Source organism: Pleuronectes platessa, chromosome 5, assembly GCF_947347685.1.
Source record: "Pleuronectes platessa chromosome 5, fPlePla1.1, whole genome shotgun sequence".
NCBI lineage: Eukaryota > Metazoa > Chordata > Actinopteri > Pleuronectiformes > Pleuronectidae > Pleuronectes > Pleuronectes platessa.
In genome coordinates this window covers 23080324-23101296 of record NC_070630.1, presented here as the reverse complement: position 1 = coordinate 23101296, position 20973 = coordinate 23080324, and the positions used below count along the sequence as shown (strand labels likewise).

The 20973-nt window shown below is 40.4% G+C and overlaps 1 protein-coding gene and 1 long non-coding RNA gene across 4 annotated transcripts in view; one reads left to right on the top strand and one right to left on the bottom strand.

The window, feature by feature from the left end:
• acsl3a (acyl-CoA synthetase long chain family member 3a) overlaps window positions 1-20973 on the top strand; it is a 33393-nt gene that overhangs the window by 4753 nt on the left and 7667 nt on the right. For 2 of the 3 annotated variants that reach the window (XM_053423703.1, XM_053423701.1), the window contains exons 2-8: window positions 3546-4075; window positions 5553-5730; window positions 10188-10297; window positions 11416-11554; window positions 15096-15246; window positions 17655-17778; window positions 18736-18807. In XM_053423703.1, coding sequence (XP_053279678.1) covers window positions 3701-4075; window positions 5553-5730; window positions 10188-10297; window positions 11416-11554; window positions 15096-15246; window positions 17655-17778; window positions 18736-18807 — 1149 coding nt within the window. In that variant the 5' untranslated portion in view covers window positions 3546-3700. Of the gene's footprint in view, window positions 1-3257; window positions 3395-3545; window positions 4076-5552; window positions 5731-10187; window positions 10298-11415; window positions 11555-15095; window positions 15247-17654; window positions 17779-18735; window positions 18808-20973 lie in introns of those variants that run through there. The other variant, XM_053423702.1, reaches the window with a different exon arrangement.
• LOC128440862 (uncharacterized) lies at window positions 15612-20404 on the bottom strand. The gene is made up of 3 exons (XR_008338588.1): window positions 20228-20404; window positions 20041-20106; window positions 15612-15701 (listed from the first exon to the last, which is right to left on the bottom strand). It is a non-coding gene; the product is annotated as an uncharacterized LOC128440862 (long non-coding RNA).

Sequence of the window (20973 nt, the reverse complement as noted above, 5' to 3'; positions counted from 1 at the left end):
AGCCACCGGCATAGATGGCTATCTAAGTCAGCGGTTCAAAGTGTGTGTGTGTGTGTGTGTGTGTGTGTGAGACAGCAGAGGATGGGTATGTCTTTGAATGGTAGACGATGAGGTTTTGTGGGGATTAGGGGGTGTTAACCTTTTCAAATAAATGTCATCTTGTAGAGATATCCAAACAGTTGACGTAAGCATTGGCCCCTGAAAGGTTGAAGATGGTTTGAAACACTGGGTGGTGTACTGAGCCATATTTAATCCACAAATGTAGATTATTTTATTAATTTGGTAATAAATGTGATATTAAGACCAACAGTAATACAGTAATATTAATATCCTTTATTAAATTTGTTCCAGCCTTGCGTCCAGCCTAATAGATATATTTATATAAATGTACAGCTGACCTAAGTCATCTTCATAAAACCACAGTGTAAGAAGTGGCAGTCTGCCATCGTCCTGCTCTTTGAATTCTTATCCCCTAGTCTGAGAGTTTATTTTTACTCTAGTTGAACCCACTGATACTCTGTGGCCTATATTTCATCGACCTTAACGTCTGCTAAAAAAAAGTCAGTGTACAAGAGACAGTCAAGGTAACCAGTGTACACTGGGTGATAAGATGTGACAGGGTGCATTATCAGTTCCACCTTTGTGTATGTTTTTTGATAAGCTGTGGTGTCCTGTGATGACGCAAGGCTTCCTTGGTGAGTAACGAGAAACCAGGCAGAACAATGGTGCTGTAAAAAATGGAGTCAACATCCCACAGGGAACAGATGGTAGTCCAGGAGAGCGCTGCTGGTTAAGTCCTTCATTTATTTATGAGTCTCAAAGGGACACTTGACGGATGAGTGTATTTTGGAGGGCGGTGGGTTCAGTGGCCAGTTTTGACACGAGGGAAGGATGTGGTGCTTCAGGGGAGCAAGCTGAGCCTCTTTCTCCTCTAAATAATAAATTACTGCTGCGAAAATAGATTGTTTAGGGGCCTTTTGACAGAATGTGTACGTGTTTACATGCTCCTTTTTTTTGACTTGCAAAATTGCAAAGACATTTAATGAACAATAGGAATATTAACATGCATTTGGCTTATTTCTGAGACTTTGGGTTCAAACTCAGGGACCTCATTAAAGGGTCCTTAAAGTAGTCTTTAAGTGGTGAGTCCAGCTCTCTCAATCTTAAGAGATGCACTTTTGTAATTGTGCTCAGTAATCATAGCCAACAGATGCATTACTAAATCATTAATGATCATAATTACTTCCAAGATTCTCTAATGGGTTGGTACCATACACTTTAAATAAAATGGACGACACGTCTCCACATCCTCTCAGGGAATGAAGCCCAAATACTCCATAGATGAATGCCGACATCTTGGGTATTTGGAGCCAGAGTTCTCACAGTTTAACATTTGGGGGATGGAGCCATGGTGGCAAGGTCCTGCTGACAGACACACGCTTGACACTTGACCATCTAATCTAAACCAAAGGTACTGAAAAAGTGAACTCTTGAACAAACCTCAGTGTGATAAGAAATATATCTAAAATGACAGAAACCAGCTTTAAAAGAACATTTATTTGATTTATTTGGGTTAGGGTTACCCTAGTTTTGGCAAAGCATCAAGTTTTACATTATATCACAACTTTCTATAAACAAATTGTCTAAATAACATAGTCTTCTCAGTTAATGTGTGTTTTATACTGTTACTTTTCGTCATTGCTGAGCTTATCCCAGATCTGAGGTTATATATGAGCAGCATTTTGTGAGAGGATTGTTTCAGGGTTTTTCAATGAGGGAGAGGATTTGGTTTAGTTGCTACTTAAACTTATTTGTCGAAATAAAAATAGAAAGTAATCATAATCCAAAGCAAAGCATTTTAATACTTTATACTCTAATTCAGAACTGAGAACAGCTGTAACAACAACCACTGGAGTAATCAACCAGACATTAATTCTGGTGTCAAATTGCAATAGCACAGGAAGTATCAGTCACTTATGTGCACAATGTTACTGCACAACACCAAACATTGGAAACTGTCAATTACAGAAAGTTGGTATGAATTTGCAGTCAGATTAATTATTTATTTATTTATAATGTATTATTTTATCAGATTAGCCCAGATGTAGAAAAGGTCTACTAAGTATGTTTTTTGGCGGACCTTTAAAGCACATGGCGTGGTCTTCGTCAACTTCTTGCGGAGAAAGATGGAAAAAGCTTGTTAATGAACCTTGAGTTGATAAAGTTTTGTTAAACTTCACTAATTCAAGTTTAAAAGTGAACTCTCAAGATCAGCTAAGACCGTAATGGTGGAAAATTATAGTACCGCATATGTGTGTTAATAGAGACCATTCAACATACAACTGGCTTCTTTATTGTTGAAAAAATAAAAGATGTTAACATTTCCACAGCAGTTTAGCAGGGTCTGTCTGTGTGTAGTCTGCTTGTTCTCCCTGTGTCTGTGTGGGTTCTCTCTATGTTCTCTGGTTTCCTCCCCCAGCCAAAGATATGCAGATTATGGTTGAATATGGATGACTTAAATTTACTGTAAGTATGAAAGTGAGAGTGAATGGTTGTTTGTCGCTGTATGTTGGTCCTGTGATACGCTGGCGGCCGGTCCAGGGTGTACCCCCCCTCTCGCCCATTTCAACCGGTGTATAGGCTGCAGATCCCCCTATGACCCTCAGAGCCTGAACAGTATGAATGGATGGACAGTAGTTTACTAAAGTTTCCCAAAGCCATATTGATAACACACCAGTATAATGACATTTTCAATTGTGGTATTAGGAAACCTGTTGATCAGGATGATGAGACCACCTCAGAAGTTATGTCAGTTCAGGACTCTGGACAGCTCCCACTCTCTGCCAGCACCTACAGCCTCCTTCACCAACCCACTCGTTTTTAGTGAATGTGTGTCTGTGTGTTTAAAATGTGTGACAGCCAAACTTATTACACACTCTGTAAATCTTACATCATGGGGTTTAATGGGTACAGTGTGACCCACTACTTGAGCTACAGCTTGTTCTTTCCTTTGTACTGATCTGCTTTGGCCATCTTCTTCTGACTAGTGGCTTGTAGCCTGTCACACACACTCTCACATGTGCTCATTCAGAAACCACGTTCACACCCTCTTACACTCTCAGTGTCGTTTACGTCTGGTAGTTACATTTCTTCTTTTAAAATTTATCCCCTGTCATCTCTTTGAATCAAATTTTTCTTCGTTTTCTTCTCTCGGTTCCCCCCCCGCATTTTTCTGTCCTTTGCAAAACCTTTTCACGTTGACCACTTCTTCATAAACTGGGAACATTTGACGCACAGAGCCTATATTGTGTTTGCCAGTAACAAAACCTCTGTTCTGCTTTCCGTGAGGTGCTGGAACACATGTGACTCGTCGTTGGTGTGTTTCAGTTTCTCTGTGAGTTGATTTTCTTTTGGCAACAAGGCTGCAAAAGCTCTGGATCATTATAAGCACGGGAATAATCTAATTTTGAAATTGTTTAACAGAAAAAAAGAAAGAAAATATCCGTTGCTACACTAATGCCAGATTAATGCCATTTATTTTCCAGGGCTGGTCCTTTGTGCGTTTTATAACAGTCTAAGTCTCCAAAAGAAAGAAGAAAGTTGAAGGGAGCAGAAGAAGAGAAGGACTGCAACAGCAGGAGTTTTCTCACAGCTCATCCTACACCTCACTCTCTGCCCACGTCATCGCAGCTTCACCGAAATGAAGCTGAAGGAGGAACTGAACCCCTTGCTGCTGCTCCTCTTCCACCTTATGGTGTGGATCTACACCTTCATCACCTTCCTGCCATGCTGTCTCGTCAGCTGGGTCTCGGTGCCAGAGGCAGGGTTCTGCGGCTCAGAGGAGGAGCGAGCCAAGAGAGCGAAGGCCCTCTCTGTGCTGGGATGTCCCGAGGGACCCTACAGGGCGGTGGGTGCCACCAAGACACTGGCGACATCGCTGCAACCTGGAGTGGACACCCTGGATAAGATGTTTGAGTTCGCAGCCAAGAGGTTCCCCCACAGAGACTGTCTCGGGGCCAGGGTGGTGATCAGTGAGGAGGACGAGGAACAGGGCAATGGGAAGCTGTTCAAGAAGGTAAAAAAGCTATATTTTTCTATAGTTGTCAGCACAATAGCAAACAGCAAGGACATAAATAAAAAATATGGTGTAGAGAACTTTTTTAGGGATTTATTAGGAGTGTTTTAAAAGAATAGGAAACACGCTTGTTTTCATATTGATTGTCAGATCAAAGAGTGATGAAATTGACACCACTCTCCCATAGGTTCATGTAATGTAAAGCTACAGCCATGTAGCCAATTAGCTTAGCTTAGCATTAAGAGTGAAACAGGTAGCTTCATATTAAGCATATACATCTTCCCATGTGGCTTTATGGGTCTTAAAGGACCTAAAGGAATAGTGACAATAGTATATATTTATTTGTTCAAACAAATCCAATCAATAGACCAAAATCAAGACTGTATGTCAATAGTAGTGTACAGTCAATATTCAATGAAATCTGACCTGTCTGCAGCACTCAGCGGTTACAACAAAAAGTTACTCATTTTTTTAGCCCTGCAATACCTCATCCCTCAAATTTGTATCAGCTGCTGTATAGACTTCCAGACCTCAGGTGAAATTGTGACAGTCGTTGTTAACGCTTCTGCTGCCAGTTTGTTAGTCTTTTCAACGCCCTGGATTCCATTGACCTTACAAATGTTGAGAGGGGAAAAGGGGACAGAGCAAAGTCTGAAGGAGAGAGAGAGAGAGAGAGAAATCGGTATTTGTTCAAGAGTGTATCCAGAAAAGGAAAAGGAGGGATTAGGGTTGTTTCATAAAAAGAGAAAGTGAAATTCAGTCTGTTTTGTTAAGAAAGTAAAACATTTGTGGGGAATGTTATTGTGTATTCGCTAATACTCATGGCGCCTGTGCAATCGGGAGTTAGCCAACGTTCACTCTGCTGATCTCAACAGCCTAGTCCCTCTAATCATTTAATCCCACTGTTGAAACTCTGATTGCTGCAAGAGAACACGTCTTAGCTGTTTGAGCTCTGTACAGTCATCGTTACTGTGCCTTTCTGTGCCTGTGTGCACTGTGCACTTCCACTTGTTTACCATTAGGAGTCAGTGTAACCTCACTATTTCGTGTACAGCGAGCTCTGACGCGTGTCTGTGGTTCAGTGTCATCAGTGTGTGAGTGTATAGAAGAGTATTTCCAGAGCCCTGTGTTTATCTTCAGAAGAGGAAGTAGCTCTGTTCAGAATAGTGAACTGTGGCTCACTTTCCCGTGACTTTTTTAATATGGAACAGGCCCAACATGTGACTGTGGTAATTTAATAAAGTGAACTGAACTCCTGTGGTCAAAAGTACCCACCAATTTAAGGGAAGTCCTCAAATGTCCTTTCTGTTTCACTAATAGTCTACTGGGTATTGACCCTTTAATTTTACTGACTGAACCATGTGTCTTTCCTTCCTGCTTATATCTACTTGTATTTTTTTTAATCCCACAGTTCATTTTTGCTCCAACACAAAAAATGATTCTGCTGTACTCCTACCTCTCACTCTCCCCCCTGCAGGTGGTTCTTGGCGAGTACACCTGGCGCTCCTACCACGAGGCCTTCACAGCAGCCTCCCAGCTGGGCAGTGGCCTGGCATCGCTGGGTCAGCGGCCGAAAAGCAACATCGCCATCTTCTGCGAGACGCGAGCAGAGTGGCTCATCGCTGCCGAGGCCTGCTTCATGCACAACTTCCCATGTAAGTCCAGGAGCTCTGTGAGTGTGAAATTAAGCTGTGTTACTTTGCCATCATTTTATTATCTGTTGTATCCCTGTTGATTTGAAGTGTTGATCACTTTGTGTGTGGGTGTTTGTTTTCTCCATTATAGAAAGCACTGTGTATACAATCATTTTGCTGCGATATGGGCACAGATGTATCTCTTTTAGGCGACCACTTGCTTCAAATCTGTCATCTGAGCCTAAAAGACAGTGCTCTTTGCTAATAATGTGGGTAAAATGTGTGGGGATGTGGGAGCACAGAGGTGTAGGTGCTTGAAACGTAACAATGCAACCTTGTGCCGGATGAGCAGGTGCACAAAGACACACACACACACTAACACACGCACACACAAAAAAAACCACATACACTAACCCTGACACTAACACAAAAACAAACACACACAAGCAGAAACAGCAGGCCCAGACAGAGTGAAGGTACATAGCACCTGTATTCCAACACATGGGTCCTGTGGACTCACACCACATATGTAATACACAGTAAATGTGTAGGGGGGAGTGTGCGGTCATTGAAAATATTTTCTATCTTATGTTCTTCCCAGAAAATGAGCTGATTTGAAAAAATCTCTAATCAATTAATAATTTTCCTTTTATTTAATATTGAAAATAAGTCCGACAGACACGAAAACTACTGACTATAATTAAATTAAGGTTGCAACTAGCAATTATTTTCATTATTGTCTGAATTTATTCGATTTTCAATATTGATTGATTGACTAATTGTGTTGAAAAAGCTTCTTCTGAGATCTATTTGTAACAAAATAAAACAGACAAAAAGGATTCAAATATATTTCACAACAAATTTGTTATCAGAGTAGTTAGTGTCTGAATTAGGCATATCTATTTTGTGTGTGCGTGCGTGTTATTGTGGCCGGGGGACAGCTTGTAACATGCCGGACCCAGCTGAGACAGAAGAAGGTCACTTTGTCCCTTCTGCCTCGTGGTTATATAAGTGTCCCATTTCTCCTCATTCACTCCATTTTTACATCCGTTTTATTTTCTTGTGATGGAAGCACTGATATGCACAGTACATTTTAATTGTATACAGTGAAGTCACTTACATTGGCTGTAATGAATCAAATGTAATGAACTAATCAGCCCCCAAAATAGATTTTGGTTTCCTCAGGTGAACACATCCATATTACTCAACTTAACATTAGCACAGGAGTCCGTCTATTCTTTTGTCTGCATCATGAGTACGCAGAAATGAGTGAACTGAGTTTCCACTATGTACAGGGGTGGTGTCTGGACCAAGGATGAACCCATAAACCTTTGGAGGGGATTTGATTAAGGGGGCGGATCCTGTTTTTTTTTTTTTAATATAATGTTGCAAGACAGGGCGTTGGCCTTGACGGACATATGTGCACTCCAAGTGCCCTTCTAGTTAGAATTGTGTTAAAAAGCATAATTACAAATACATTAGAATATCATAGAACGCATATCTCCTCGTAGGCCCAACAGTACCCTCATGAATTCACATTTAAATGAAACTGGATTTTTATTTGTATCTGCTCCAGATTTCACATGCTTCATGTAATCATGCTGAAAAACAGGCAAACAAACGCAGATGAAAACAAAACCTACTTCGTAAAAGTATTTTTTTTATGTCTGTGACGTCGATGTGAGCAGCGGCTCTGGGAGTCCATGCTGTCTTGCTCTTTGATACGTATTTTCTTCATGAGCATCCACGAAAGTACTTTATGTTCATTAGATCCGTTTGATTGTCCTTGAAGAACCCCTCATTTTCTCAGCGTGCTTCAGTTTATGCTCCATTAAACTGTCATGCTTTGGAAATACATAAGCACAACCCTGTGAAGCATCCTTATAAAGCATCTCTCATTCTCTCTCTCTCTCTCATGTAGACACAAACACAGGGACAGTGGAAAGCCCAGGGCGGCAGATAACACATAGTGGGGGGTGGGGGGTGGCGAAGGGGAGGGGGGTGAGAAGAGCTAGGGGTTGAAAGGAGTGATGGAGGAAAAGACAGAGGGGAGGAAAGAGAGGGAGAGCAGTGAGGGGTGATGGCGTCAGAAGAGGGGTGAGAGAGTCTACGTGAGCATCTGATGTTGACAGAGGCTTCGAGGAGTCAGCCAAAGGCCCCCAATGAACTCGAGCACTCGGTGTGTGTGTGCGTGTGTGTCTCTGCGTTAGTGTGCAGAGATTGTATATACGCTGTATACTGGCTCACTGTCAAAAGGGAAACTGTGCTCATGATGTGTCATCATGAGTTTTCTGCAACATATGAGTTTAATAAACAGCAGCTTACATTCTCTAAAATAAGGCTGTTGTCATGTCAGCGTGTCAGTTGACGGGGTTACACATTACTCCGTGGAGTCGAGCAAAGTCTCCTCCTGGGACTCTTCTAAAGATCCGTTTTGACTGACTGAAAAATGCAGAATGACGCGAGGCTGAAGTTCACACAAATCTTTTGGTTTGGCAAAATGGAGCCTGGACATTTGCTCAGGTTTCTGTTCTAAAATATGTGTGTGTGTACGTGCGTATGTGTCTGTGTGTGAAGCTTGAACCCAATCTGTGTTTAGATCTCACGACTGGAGGTGTCACGGCCTTCGTTCACACACACTCACACAGTAGAAGAGCAGGAAGTATTTGAGCTCCATGACGCAAAAAGGAGATGTCACTAAGCCCTGTCCCATAAACTCCTGAGTCAGATGCGACGCAGGGTTAGAGCCTGTGCTGTTCTGATTTTCCAGTTTCCGTCTCTTTCTTTCTCTTCCACTTTCACCCATTTCTCTTCCTGTCACCTCAGACGCATGAGTATCTGCTTGATTCAGCGCAACACTCAAACATTAATGTCTTTGTATGTCAAGGCTCAGTCAGTCATCGTCATGTGAGGATGTGAGTCATCATACTGCAATAGCTACAATCACCAGCTGAACAAAGGGAATCGACACTTTGTATGCTTCTCTTTTTTAGATTTGTGAGCTTTTTTAACATTTAATCCATACAAACTACAAAATCTTCTTATCCCGTGCATTCCAAGTCTTGTAAAATAATTTGTGGAAGGCTGTTTCCTGTTTCAACATGACAAAATGAATCATATTTATTCAGCTTAGGTTCACTCCCTATTCCCCCCCTGGTCATCTGCAATGGCTCTATGCCCCTATACTCCACACTGCTCTGAGCACGCCAGATCCTGGAAAGCACTTGAATGATCTGACCTCAACCTCAGCCAGAACCACTGGGATGAGCTAGAGCGCTGACGAAGAGACAAACCTCATTAGCCATCAACAGTGTTGGACCCCACTAATGCTCCTGTGGCTCAGCTGCAGCAAATCACTGCAGCCAGGTTTCAGAATAATGGGGAAAGCCTGCAATGAGAAGAGCGGAAGCTTTAAATAACCATAGATTAATACCTGTGGTTTTGGAAAGTCATGCAAATTATCACTGTTAGATGTTGTTGAATAATCTGCAAATAAATGAGTTAATGATATACAGTGTAATCAATCCATCATATCAGATGTGGAAGACACTGATTGGTCAATAGCGGTTTAAAAAAATTATGAAAACACAAAATGAATAGCTCTAGCTACTTATTTATCTAAGTGCAAATAAAAGTGCTCCATCAGACATGTGCAATTAGTCGTCACAAACACACACACACACACACACACACCAGTACTGTGTATATCCCCAATAGAGTGATTATGGCAGCGAGAGCTTGTGTCTCATTGGCTTGGAGGCTGAGCTTAGGCCTCTGGAGGTGCCTGATGATGTCATCATTGTGGGAGCAATACCAAAAATGCCGAGCAATATAGACAGATTGCACATACATTCGTCTTTACACATCTGTAACTGTCTATATGATGACTCTATATGTCTATATATTCTCTATCTCTCTCTCTCTCTATATCTATCTATATATATATACATATATATAGATATATTTATATATCTATATCTATCTATATATATACATATATATAGATATATGTATATATATAGATATATATATCTATATATATATATAGATATATATACTCAAACTAAAAATATTTTAGCTAGGGTCTATTCACCGCAGGGATACAGCACTGTAATGCTCTCTCCCAGTCTGCATCTTCAAGCCTGAGTGTTTATTTTAATTTACAAATTTTGAGTTACTGAACCAAGCTCCTGTTGAAATAGTTTAATTGAAATATCACAGAATAATAACATAATAATATCAAAAAAGTTCCAAATGCCTGATTTGAGTAAACCATTGAACGAGTAATCTATTACCTCCTTCAAGAGAGCAATCATAACCGAGAACCTCTTAAATTCTGTATCATTAAATCAGTGTCATTTGTCCAGTCTTACTAAGGGTTATCTTCTAGGTACATACCCCATGTGCATTCCAAACAAAAGGAGCTGTCCCATTCTGTCTTTATATTTTAATATTATATTTTTATGTGTGTGTTGCAGTGGCCACCCTTTACTCCACACTGGGAGGTCCAGCCATCGCTCATGGCTTGAATGAGACGGAGGTCACACACATCATCACCAGCAGAGAGCTCCTGGAAACTCGACTCAAGGTAAGAACACAATCATGTTTGTATTGGCTGAAAACGTAATGACAGGATATGTTATTATAGGAAATGTAATTATATATGATATATAATATTCTTTTTTACTGTGTTGCGTCATCTACAGGATGCCTGCTGAGTAGTCATCACCCTCTTGACTGAGCAGAAATGGGACATGTGTGTACATGCGTATTTGTGGATAGTAAACAAGGATCACTACTTACTGTATATACTGTATAGAGAAACACTCCACTTGAGTCTCTGGCCTTCACACAGTGAGCAGCTACTCTGGATCATCTGGTGAAACCTTTGGCATTTCCCAGTCCTCCCACGGACGTATTATGAGCTACTGTGCAAGGTCACTTCAGCTGTTTTGTAGCAAATAAGACCAATAGTATCAAGCAGCGATGAAGGGTGTTTATTGGTCTTTGTAGCCCAGTATTAAACTGCTCAGTCATGTGTTTATCAGGTTTACAAATGGTCTAAATCTGATATAAGAAGTCCAATATAACTTAAACCACAGCTGTACAGAAGGTTACATTTTGAGAGATGCAGTATTTCCTTTGACCCCAGTCTATAAAGGTCGATACACCGCGCTAACCTGCAAATAATAAAAGTAAACTAAGTTGTGTTTTTTTTAACTTCCACTAGATCACGGTCAAAAGTATGCCAGTAGTTCCAGACTTTGACACACGTCCTCTGTAGAAAGATCATATTAAAACATCTTCCAGGCCACTATTATCATGTGAAAGAATCCAAAACATTAGACCAGGGCTGGTTAGTGAGGAGGAGAGGAGCTGTGTGAGTCCACAGAGATAAATAAATAAAGCAAAGCGGTCTGGCTGTGTGTTAAGGCCTGTTTTAGACAAGTTCAATCGCTGAAGACAAATGGTGCTCTGGCATTTCATCTTCCCTTTTTATCAAAATTACATAAACACAGCTCCACTATTCGCTCCTACACATCCTGGCCTCTAGACCAAATACTGATCAGGATGATGCACATGGGATTTCTGGTTACCTGTCAAAGATGGAACCTGGTTTTTCATCCTAATGTACACACAACACTTTTTTGCTTTTAAGCTCCTCTTCTTTGTGCTCACATTTATGTGTGCGTTTGTGTGTGTCAGGATATCCTAATTGAAGTTCCAAGGCTGAAGCATATCATTGTGGTGGATGATACACCAACCTCATGGCCCGGCTATCCACGTGGCATCACTGTCCACAACATGGCTGCCATTCAGGAGCTGGGGGCCCGGCCTGAGAATGGTAAGGTGTTTTTTGTATTTTACTTTTATTTCGTTACTTTAATTTAGCTACTACCATTTGGTTTTATTTTGAAACTTCACCAACACATTGTTCCTTCTAACCCTTCTAAAACAATTGAATTGCGTTCAGTGTCTCATAACCTCCTAAATGATATCGTTTTTCCATCATAAATTCCGGAAGGTCAAACTAAGTTATTCGACTTAAAGGGAAGGAATATTGAAGATACTTACATTTAAAATGTGTTTATAATATGGAGGGACATTTCACCAATTATTTCATTTAAATTCTCATGAGCAATTAATACTAAATGGAGGCACTTTCTAAAGACTGGGAAAATAACCCAAGTGATGTTTATCAGGGATGTTGGCCTGCGTCCTCGATATAATTTAATTTAGGGAGCAGAGTTCCTATTACATTGGATTTGTTGATATATCATTGAATTGTAATGGAAACAGAAACCATGACGAGAGAAGGTGTTACCAGAGGGGTATCATGTAGAGAATGAACAGGAGAGGACCTGATATTGAGCCCTGGGGGACACCTTGGGACAGTGGAATTGTGAGGGAGGGGCAGTTGTAGATGCTGATGAACTGTGGCTTCTATTTTGAAGACAGTAGTTTGAGGTAAGATTTAAGATGGACAAGAATAATAAGGTGGTTGCGGACTGTGGTTTGTGTGCCGTGCAGAATCCTGATTATCATACTAGGGACAAAGAGTCCCACTATTGGCTTTGACTTGTAGCAGTTATTTTAATTATCGTGATTGTGCTGTGCAGGGTGATAGATTAAAACTACAATTTTTACTTACATAGCATCCTTTGTTTATTGCTATTGTATTTTCTATTCTTAAACAATATAGAAAAACGATATAGGTATTTCTCTACAGGCAAAACTATTGAATTGAGGTGAGGCAAATGAAAAATGATCCCAATTTAATTATGACCTTTAAGATATTGCTTTTAAACAAGCCACGTAACCATTTTCGATGAAACCCACTCAGAAACCTGAGAGAAGCACTCGAGTGTTGACCTTTAAATCCCTCCTGGCGGTTTGTAATGCTTCATCCATATGTTTCATAGTTAAAGCAGCAGTTAGGAAAATCACTTTTATGACTACAGCATAAAGGTTTTAGCATGTAATCTAAATACCCACAGGTTTTTATTTCAGACACGGAGACAATTTGTATCTGACCTTTTACCCCTTTCATGGTCTGTTATAATCATGAATAGGTTTTTTCAAATTGCATTTCTTTTATAATGAAGATTCATGTTTTCTGATAGCTGCGTCAGCTTCATAACAAATATCTGCTTGGAGCATGAATTTTGCCAGAGTAGCTCCTGACTCCACCTAGTGGGGTTATGTTTATTTGTAGGTGTAAAGATAGCTACAACTTTTGAAACTTTAGCCATAGTTCGTTGTTTCTATTCTGACTCACAGCCCTGAGCTGCCAGGCTCTTCTGATTGAGGGTAAAGGCAGTAGGATAAAAGCCTCCATGGATCACCCCTCCAGAAGGCTCACAGAGATACTCTGAGCTTATCCATTGGGGCTTCAAACAGGGGAGCACTGTGAGCTGCAAGTACAAAACCACTGCCCTTCGATCAGGAGTGACGTAGGATTGGAAAGCTCATACATGAGAATACTCAACTGATAGGGGCATTGTAGGTTGGGCTAGGAGATGGGGTGACGTTTTGGTTTTATGTGACATGAGCGTATAATGAAATCATAATTGATTTATAACACATTTATTACTGCACAGACAGGAAATTTGATTAATTCAACTTTTGCCAAGTAAGGGGTCAAATCTAAAATGCCTTCAGGTCTGAAAATAAACTTGCCTTAGCCATAAAATGCACAATACCCCCCATGTCCAATCTGCTCCACTCATTGCATCTAGCCCCACTCTAAATGGGGTGGTCATGGTTGTTCCTCTCAGGGTCGGAGGTTGGGGCAGATTGGTATCAGGGCCATTAGGTCATGTGAATGTGGAAGCACTAACATCTGTGTTATATTAAGGTTAATACGATGCTTATTCACTCTGTGCATTGGATGGAGCCACCCCCACCTCCCGTCTTTATTATCCTCGCCCCTTGAACTGACCGACCCAAAACAAGAGAAGTTGGCAGTTTCATGTGCAGATAAAGAGGGAAGGAAGTAGGTCTAGAAAGGGAGGATGGAGCAGGGGGATATAGGGAAGGGTCATGTTTACACATAATTATGTTAACTTCACATGACATCAGCTCTCGAAGAACACACTCCTACACTCCTCGGATCCGAGGAAGATGAAAGAGAAAGAAGTGAGGCCCTCCCCTTGTGACTCTGTCATTTACAGTCCCGTCCTCTTCTTCATGGCTCCCTTCATCCTCTCTTTGGTGGCCTGCTGTGCTCAGACGTCTTAGTTCTGCTTTTGCTCCACACGATGCTAGACCGAGTGGAAAACAAGAGCAGACTCTCATCCCCCCCACATGAGGGGTACTCTGCTGCTAGACTAGCAAACCACCAACTGCTTTTGTTTCCACCTTTAAACTGTTTGGAACTTTACTTATTTATTCAGACAGTAGGAGGCAGGAGGAAAATATAACCTATCACAGTGCTGCTCACAGTTGGTGATGAGACCAACTTTACCCTCTCAATGTAAAATGCAGAGTTTAATAACAACAGCTGTACGCAAAAACTTCTTTCACTCTTACTCATGAAGCTACTTCATGTCAAGTGTTCAGATTCACCCATCTGCAATTGAATGGAACTGGTTCAATTCAAATGAATGAGAGGGCTGTATTTTTATCTCACATTGATAAAGTATGTCTGAACTTGCACTAACTGCCTTTTAGTCACGCATTAGTTTTTTTTTTTAAACAAACAGGGATACAATATAATAGATGATTTTGGCCAACAATGTGACTGTGAAGTCCATAGAAAACAAACACACACAGACACACTAAGCTGACAGCCAGGCCTGGATTACTGATTACAGTGGTCCCAAATAATCAGGTTTCTGTGTGTAGTTCTTGAAAAAACAATCCCAGCTTACATTGAGCGACAGGCTTGGTCCACTCTGACATACAGAGACAAACCACCATGTACACTCACACATGGGGTCAATTTAGAGTCTTCAATTTACTTAACCCTAATCTGCATGTCTTTGGACTGTGGAGGAAGCTGCAGTACCTAGACAGCACCCACATAGACATGGAAAGAAAGACCACTACCATGCCATAATGTTGCTCCTATATTTTATTAAATTCTATGTATGTATAACCAGTGTACAAAACATAATTTCTGAGGTTAAGGTTAGGGGTAAGATGTAAATTGTTAGGTTAATTTTAGGGTTAGCTATGAATTGCTCCTTGTCTATGTTAGGGTTAAGGTTTTGTTTAGGTTGTTCACAATGACGATAATGCTAAGTCCTAATCAGGAACCTGTATGTGTGGTGTAGTCAGTTTATATATAAAAACAACAGATTACACAAATCACAGTCATGTTAAATGCGGTTCTGTCATATTCAGCTCACATGGCCTGTGTGTTCTCTCTCATCCCGTCACAGCCGCACGTGAGCGTAAGCGGCCGCTGCCTACAGACATTGCAGTCATCATGTACACCAGCGGATCCACGGGCAGACCGAAGGGCGTCATGATCTCCCATAGCAACATTATCGCTGGGCTCGCAGGGATGGCGGCGGTCATACCTAATCTGTGGTAGGGACCATTAAGCATGTTGTGTGTCACACTTTATGTCATGTTATGTGTGCAAAGAACGTTTGACTACTTATTCCTACTTTTATAGTAAGACTGTTTGCATGAAGCACATATCCAACTACAATAGCAATCCGGTGCAAAGGTCCAATTTGTGCCATGAAGATAACTACCAGTCGAATGAAGATGAAAACTTAACCTCCTTGGTGGAGGTAATGGCACTCACTACAGCGCACACTCCGCCATGGCCCAATGGTCCCCAATTAAACCAAAATAAAAAAAACTACATAGACATTTGCATCAAAGAAAATGTTGAAAGCAGATTATCCCACAATGTCAAAGAAAGTGAAAATAAATGTTGGACTTGCCACAACATGTAATGTCTTCTTCCCTGGGTCACGTATCACCCCTCCACAAAATGTCCTGGAAATCGCTGAAGTAGTTTTTGCGTAATCCTGCTAACAAACACACGCACAGAGGTGTAAAAAGTACTGCAATATTGTACACAAGTAAAAGTACCTTTACTTTGATGAAAATTTACTTAAGTACAAGTAAAAGTACCCATCTAAAAATCTACTCAATTAAAAGTAAAAAGGTAGTTCATTTAAAATGTACATTAAGTAAAAGTTACTTAGTTACTTCCAACAACTTGATGGGGGCCGCTACTATACAGTGCAAAAATAAATAAATTATACAAATATAAGTGCAATGACATTAAACATGTCAAACATTAAACATTTAAAATGTCAACACAACATTTAAGAAGTTTGCATAGAGCGCCCAATGTGCTAGGGCCGGCCCTGTGTAGCGCAGTGATTCTCAAACTGTGTGGTGCACCTCACCGATGTGGCGCGGAGGCATAAAAGGTGGGGCGCGCGACCGGGAGGAGAAAATGCGAGGCGGAACTAATATTATAGCCGAACTAATGTGTTGACGTCCGCATGTCTTTAACGGCAGAGCAGTAAACAAATCGCTCTTTCGCCGTAGCCAGGGGTCGACAACCCGTGGCTGGCTCTTCAGCCGCGGGTAGCTCTTCAGCCGCTCTGCAGTGGCTCCCTGTGCAGTGTTGTGCATGTCGCGCATATTTATCGCGAACAGTGAGCATTACATTCAGTTTTCACATGTTGAACATGCACGTTAGGGAACATCATCCACTCTATGCAGCATCTACCACTGCGGTGAGAATTGCCTTGCGCCTTGAACTATGTTTTTTTTTTTTACTCAGTAACGGATGTAATTTCCAATGTAGCGAAGTACAATACTTCAGTCAAAATCTACTTAAGTAAAAGTAAAATTACCCATTTCAAGAACTACTCAAAAAATTACAAAGTACACAAAAAAAACTACTCAATTACAGTAACGTGAGTAAATGTAATTAGTTACTTTACAGCTCTGCACACGCAGATGAAAACACCCCTTCCTTGTAAAAAGTAACAGCATCTTGGGGGGGGGGGTGCTGTTTGGAGGTACTGATTGCTGGTGGTGTTGTTATTACCATAATTATACACAAGTGCATTTTTATGCCTTTTGAGCAGGGTAACCCTGACAGTCTCCTCAGTATCTCAAGAAGAGACAAGCTACGTAAATTGCATTATATCAGCACAAGGATGACAATAACTTCCTCTTATCTGCTGTTTCTCCCATTCGGCTAATCTCCACTGTCACTGGATGTATGCTGTTGGCTTTGAGATTGTGTGATGGGTCTTTGTTTAAGGAAAAAATGCCAAATGCTCTTCTTTGCTTACTTCTTGTTCAGGGCTTCCGTGTCCACTGAGCACGTGCACAAGTAGTAGTCAGCCAGTTCAGCGCCATCATGCAGCAGAAGTATTTACATAAAAATAAAAAAGCGACCCTTGTCACTGGGGAATGAGGAAGGGGTTAGAGGAAATGCAGAGGAGAGGGAGCTGAGTCAGAGCGCAGGAAAAGACTGGGAGGATGGGACTTCCTCCCATCCTGTGAGAAGGATGGAGGTCGGAGGGGCTGTGGATGTTATCATCACAATCAGACATCTTATTAAAAATAATGGCTTTCCTGTGTGTATTAAGTGTATTAATAAGGTTATGTAAACTTCCTCAGCATGTGTGCCTTGAATTTAAAACATCTTATATGAAATGTGTTTCTCTCATAATCCAAGGATCCAGAAGTACTTGTGCTAACATAACGTAAACATGTAGCCAGTCCAAGCAAAAGAAAAAATATGTTTCTGTTTTTTAAAGATAATATCTCTGATGCACAGCATTTATTATCTAAAGATTTATTATTCCCAAGCTCAGAAAAGTTTGTATAAAACTGATTTATAAAGCAGATTGTATATGTATGACCTACATTTATTCAGCTTGAGCAACATGGATCGAGTTTACGCTTGAGTTAGATGGCACAAGCTATTTTAATGGCTGTTTTGCTGTTTGCAGTGAGGAAGACACCTACATTGGCTACCTGCCTCTTGCCCATGTTCTGGAGCTCAGCGCAGAGCTCGTATGTATTGCTCATGGCTGTAGGATCGGCTACTCCTCGCCTCAGACTCTTGCCGACCAGGTAAAGAAACACTACAGCAGCACTGTTCATATCATGTTATATTTAAAGTACACAATATATTCATGAACCCTTTTCTTCTTCGTGTCTCATTACTTTAGCTGAATCTACTACATTGTGTTTGTTGATTTGGGGATGCAGAGATGAAGTAAAGCTATTTCAAACCATAACTTTGCATATTTTGGTCTGTACACAACAGACTGTATATAAAGATGGACGACATGAACCAAATCACCCTGATTGCCTCCTGGTGGCTGGCTGTAGTATAGGTCATCATAAACTCCACCTCCATGTTAGTTGAAAGGACATGGACCAAATTTGTAAAAAAAAGCACACAACATTTTTCTCATAGATGGTCGAAAGCAAGATGGCAGCACCTGTATTCAGGGTATTTCCGTTTAGTTTGTGTGCAATGAAAAGAAATGGAGATATGTCGTCCATATTTATATACAGTCTATACTGTACACTTAATACTGTATGTAGCTGAAGCCAGCCACTTGTTAGCTTCATTTAGCATAAAGCCTGGAAACGACTAGACTGTCTCTGTCCAAAAGTAAAGAAATCCACCTATTCGTATCTCTAAAGCTCAGGAATGAGCATCTTTTTGCTGAAACCTGCAAAAAACCAAGGTATAAAAACGTTTATACCATAAGATTTGTATCAAGCACATTTCCCAAAGTATTGAATCTTTACTTTAAGACGGGGCTAAATGCTGACATGTTTGAAAGATGTAGCTTATTTTGTTTATATTAATGAAAAAAGTGTTTTGAAGAAAACTACAAAAACATGTTATATTTTGTTATGGATACTAAAATATTGCTATAAAAATGTTATTGCTCGTAATACAATGTTGAGCATGAACCAGTGGAAAGTGCATGTCTAGTTTAGATGCAAAGCTACAAATTAAGCTTGTGATACCATTATTGTGATTTTTTTCTTTTTTCTTTTTCCCACACAAAGTCAACAAAGATCAAGAAAGGAAGCAAGGGAGACACCAGCGTCCTGCAGCCCACTCTGATGGCAGCTGTTCCGGTATGTCAGTAATGTCTGAGAAGCCTTTTCGCATTTGCGTTATCCCTAGTTGAGTCACTCTTTTAGTTTTTTCAAATATAGCTGGCAGCATGAGTTTGGCCATGATCGGGAGCAGGATAGATTTATTCTCTTAGTTCATAGTCCAGCTGTGGAGTAAAACATCTGTCTCTGGACTGACTCCTTCTAGCTCCCAATGGATTGTTTATCTCTTACAATTGTTAAACACCCAGGGGCTTAAGTGGCACATTTGATGTTGGCCAGTCCTGCTTATTTGTAAGGTATATTTTAGAGATTAATCATCTTCAGCAGTAATGACGCCACAAAGGGCTTTACTCAAAACCTAACATAGCGAGTATTTATTTTGTCAGTGAAAGAGCAGAGCGGGTGTTACACTCTGCTTGAATGCTTTATTAGTTTTAGAAGGAGTTTACAGTTTAAGGAAACAAAAAGCGGGGCATGCAGTGCTGAAAGTGAAAATCTGTCGTCAGCATGTTTCCAAGAATTTCATCTCGTATGGTTTCCAAGCAGCAATCAACATATTTAGATGGATTTCACTCAAAAATAAAAACGATTAAAGCTGCTATAAATTATATTTTAATACAAATAAGCCATCAAATAACTTGTCGATATGAAAGGCTTCGCTCACAGTGATAAGACACCTTTTGGTTCAGTCTTGATAGTCTGATTATTCTTATTTCTAGCAGCAGGCAACTGTTTTCAGTTAGCTCTAAAAAATGGAAACACTCTACCTGCCCAGAACCAAACAGCAGATTTACAAAGTCAGCTGACAGTGCAACATTTACCACATTAAAAAAGTTAATTAAGCCTTAAATGCATACGCAGTATGTGTAATTCATTATTGAACTGTTTGCTAAAAAGTTCAACATATCAACTTTATATAGTGAAAGTGTTTATTCCTTTGCAAATCAGGAATCCTTGTTATACTTTTAATGTGATTTACAGTAGCTAGTCCTCTAGTGCTATTTCGGTTGCTGACTGCAATCACTCACAAGTTGTCTACACTTCATATCACTTTATTTAACCTTTCGCAAAGGGTTATAACAAATAATAAGAAGTAGTTCTACTTTTTGCATGCTGCTAATTTACAGTAGCTGGTATGGAACTGCTTTAAGCATTTAACTCCATCATAATGGGTTTTCTGAATAAAGTTATTAAAGTTATAATCTTCACTATTCTCAAGCTTTATCACATATCATATATATCATGTCTTACTTTTTCAAACTCAAGCCTCATATAAACCATGAATCCCTGAAGATTCTCTTTTGACGCTGGTTCCACCTTTAAATCAAAGAGAAAGAAAATTGAGAAATTTCAACTATTACAATAAAGACATTTTAAATGACTTAAAGGTTGTTAATGCGACATTATAATTCCATTGCCCAAGTTAGAAAGAATTTACATCAGCCAGTCTTCAGCATCTCCCAGTGGTCGTATTGTAAAGGTCAGCGGGCCCCAGTGTCTGGAACCATTCACAGCTGTAAACAGAACGTGAGAAAGCCCCATGTGGTTATCCCCACGACACACACAGTACACACGCACACTAACACACATACAAATTGTTTGCTGTGATATGACAACTGGCTGGTGCATGAATCCTGTTTCGACTTCCTCTCTCACTGCATTAGCTACACACACAGACACACACCCACACCCTCAGGGACCAGCTGGTTTTTATTGGTTTTGGTTCTTTGTGCCTTGTTCATTAAACCGAGTCCAACTCTGCTTTGGAAGATGAAGTGTTCTCGATATTCGGGTTTCATTTGTCTTCACTTATGTTCCTTTGACAGAAGGAATCCTGAGAGGGAACAAAATAATACCAACTGCTTTTATTGACTGCCCTGCACCATCCTCTTACTATCACCAGCTCAGCCCATTTCATCAAGTGTATCCCTGACTTGGAAAGCTGAGCCACACACTCAAACCTTTAAACACTTTGTTAACACTTTTATAAGGTCCAACCTATAATCCCCTGCCCATCATAAATACCAAATACCATGCCAACTTTTAGTCTCTTTTAGTTGACTTTCACTCACATTCACCAGCCTATACAAAATAAAAAATTATTATTTATTTAACCGACCCAGAGTTTCACTTTTGTGGAATCCTTTCGATTTCCTCTGGTTTTGTAGGTCACTTGTTGTGATT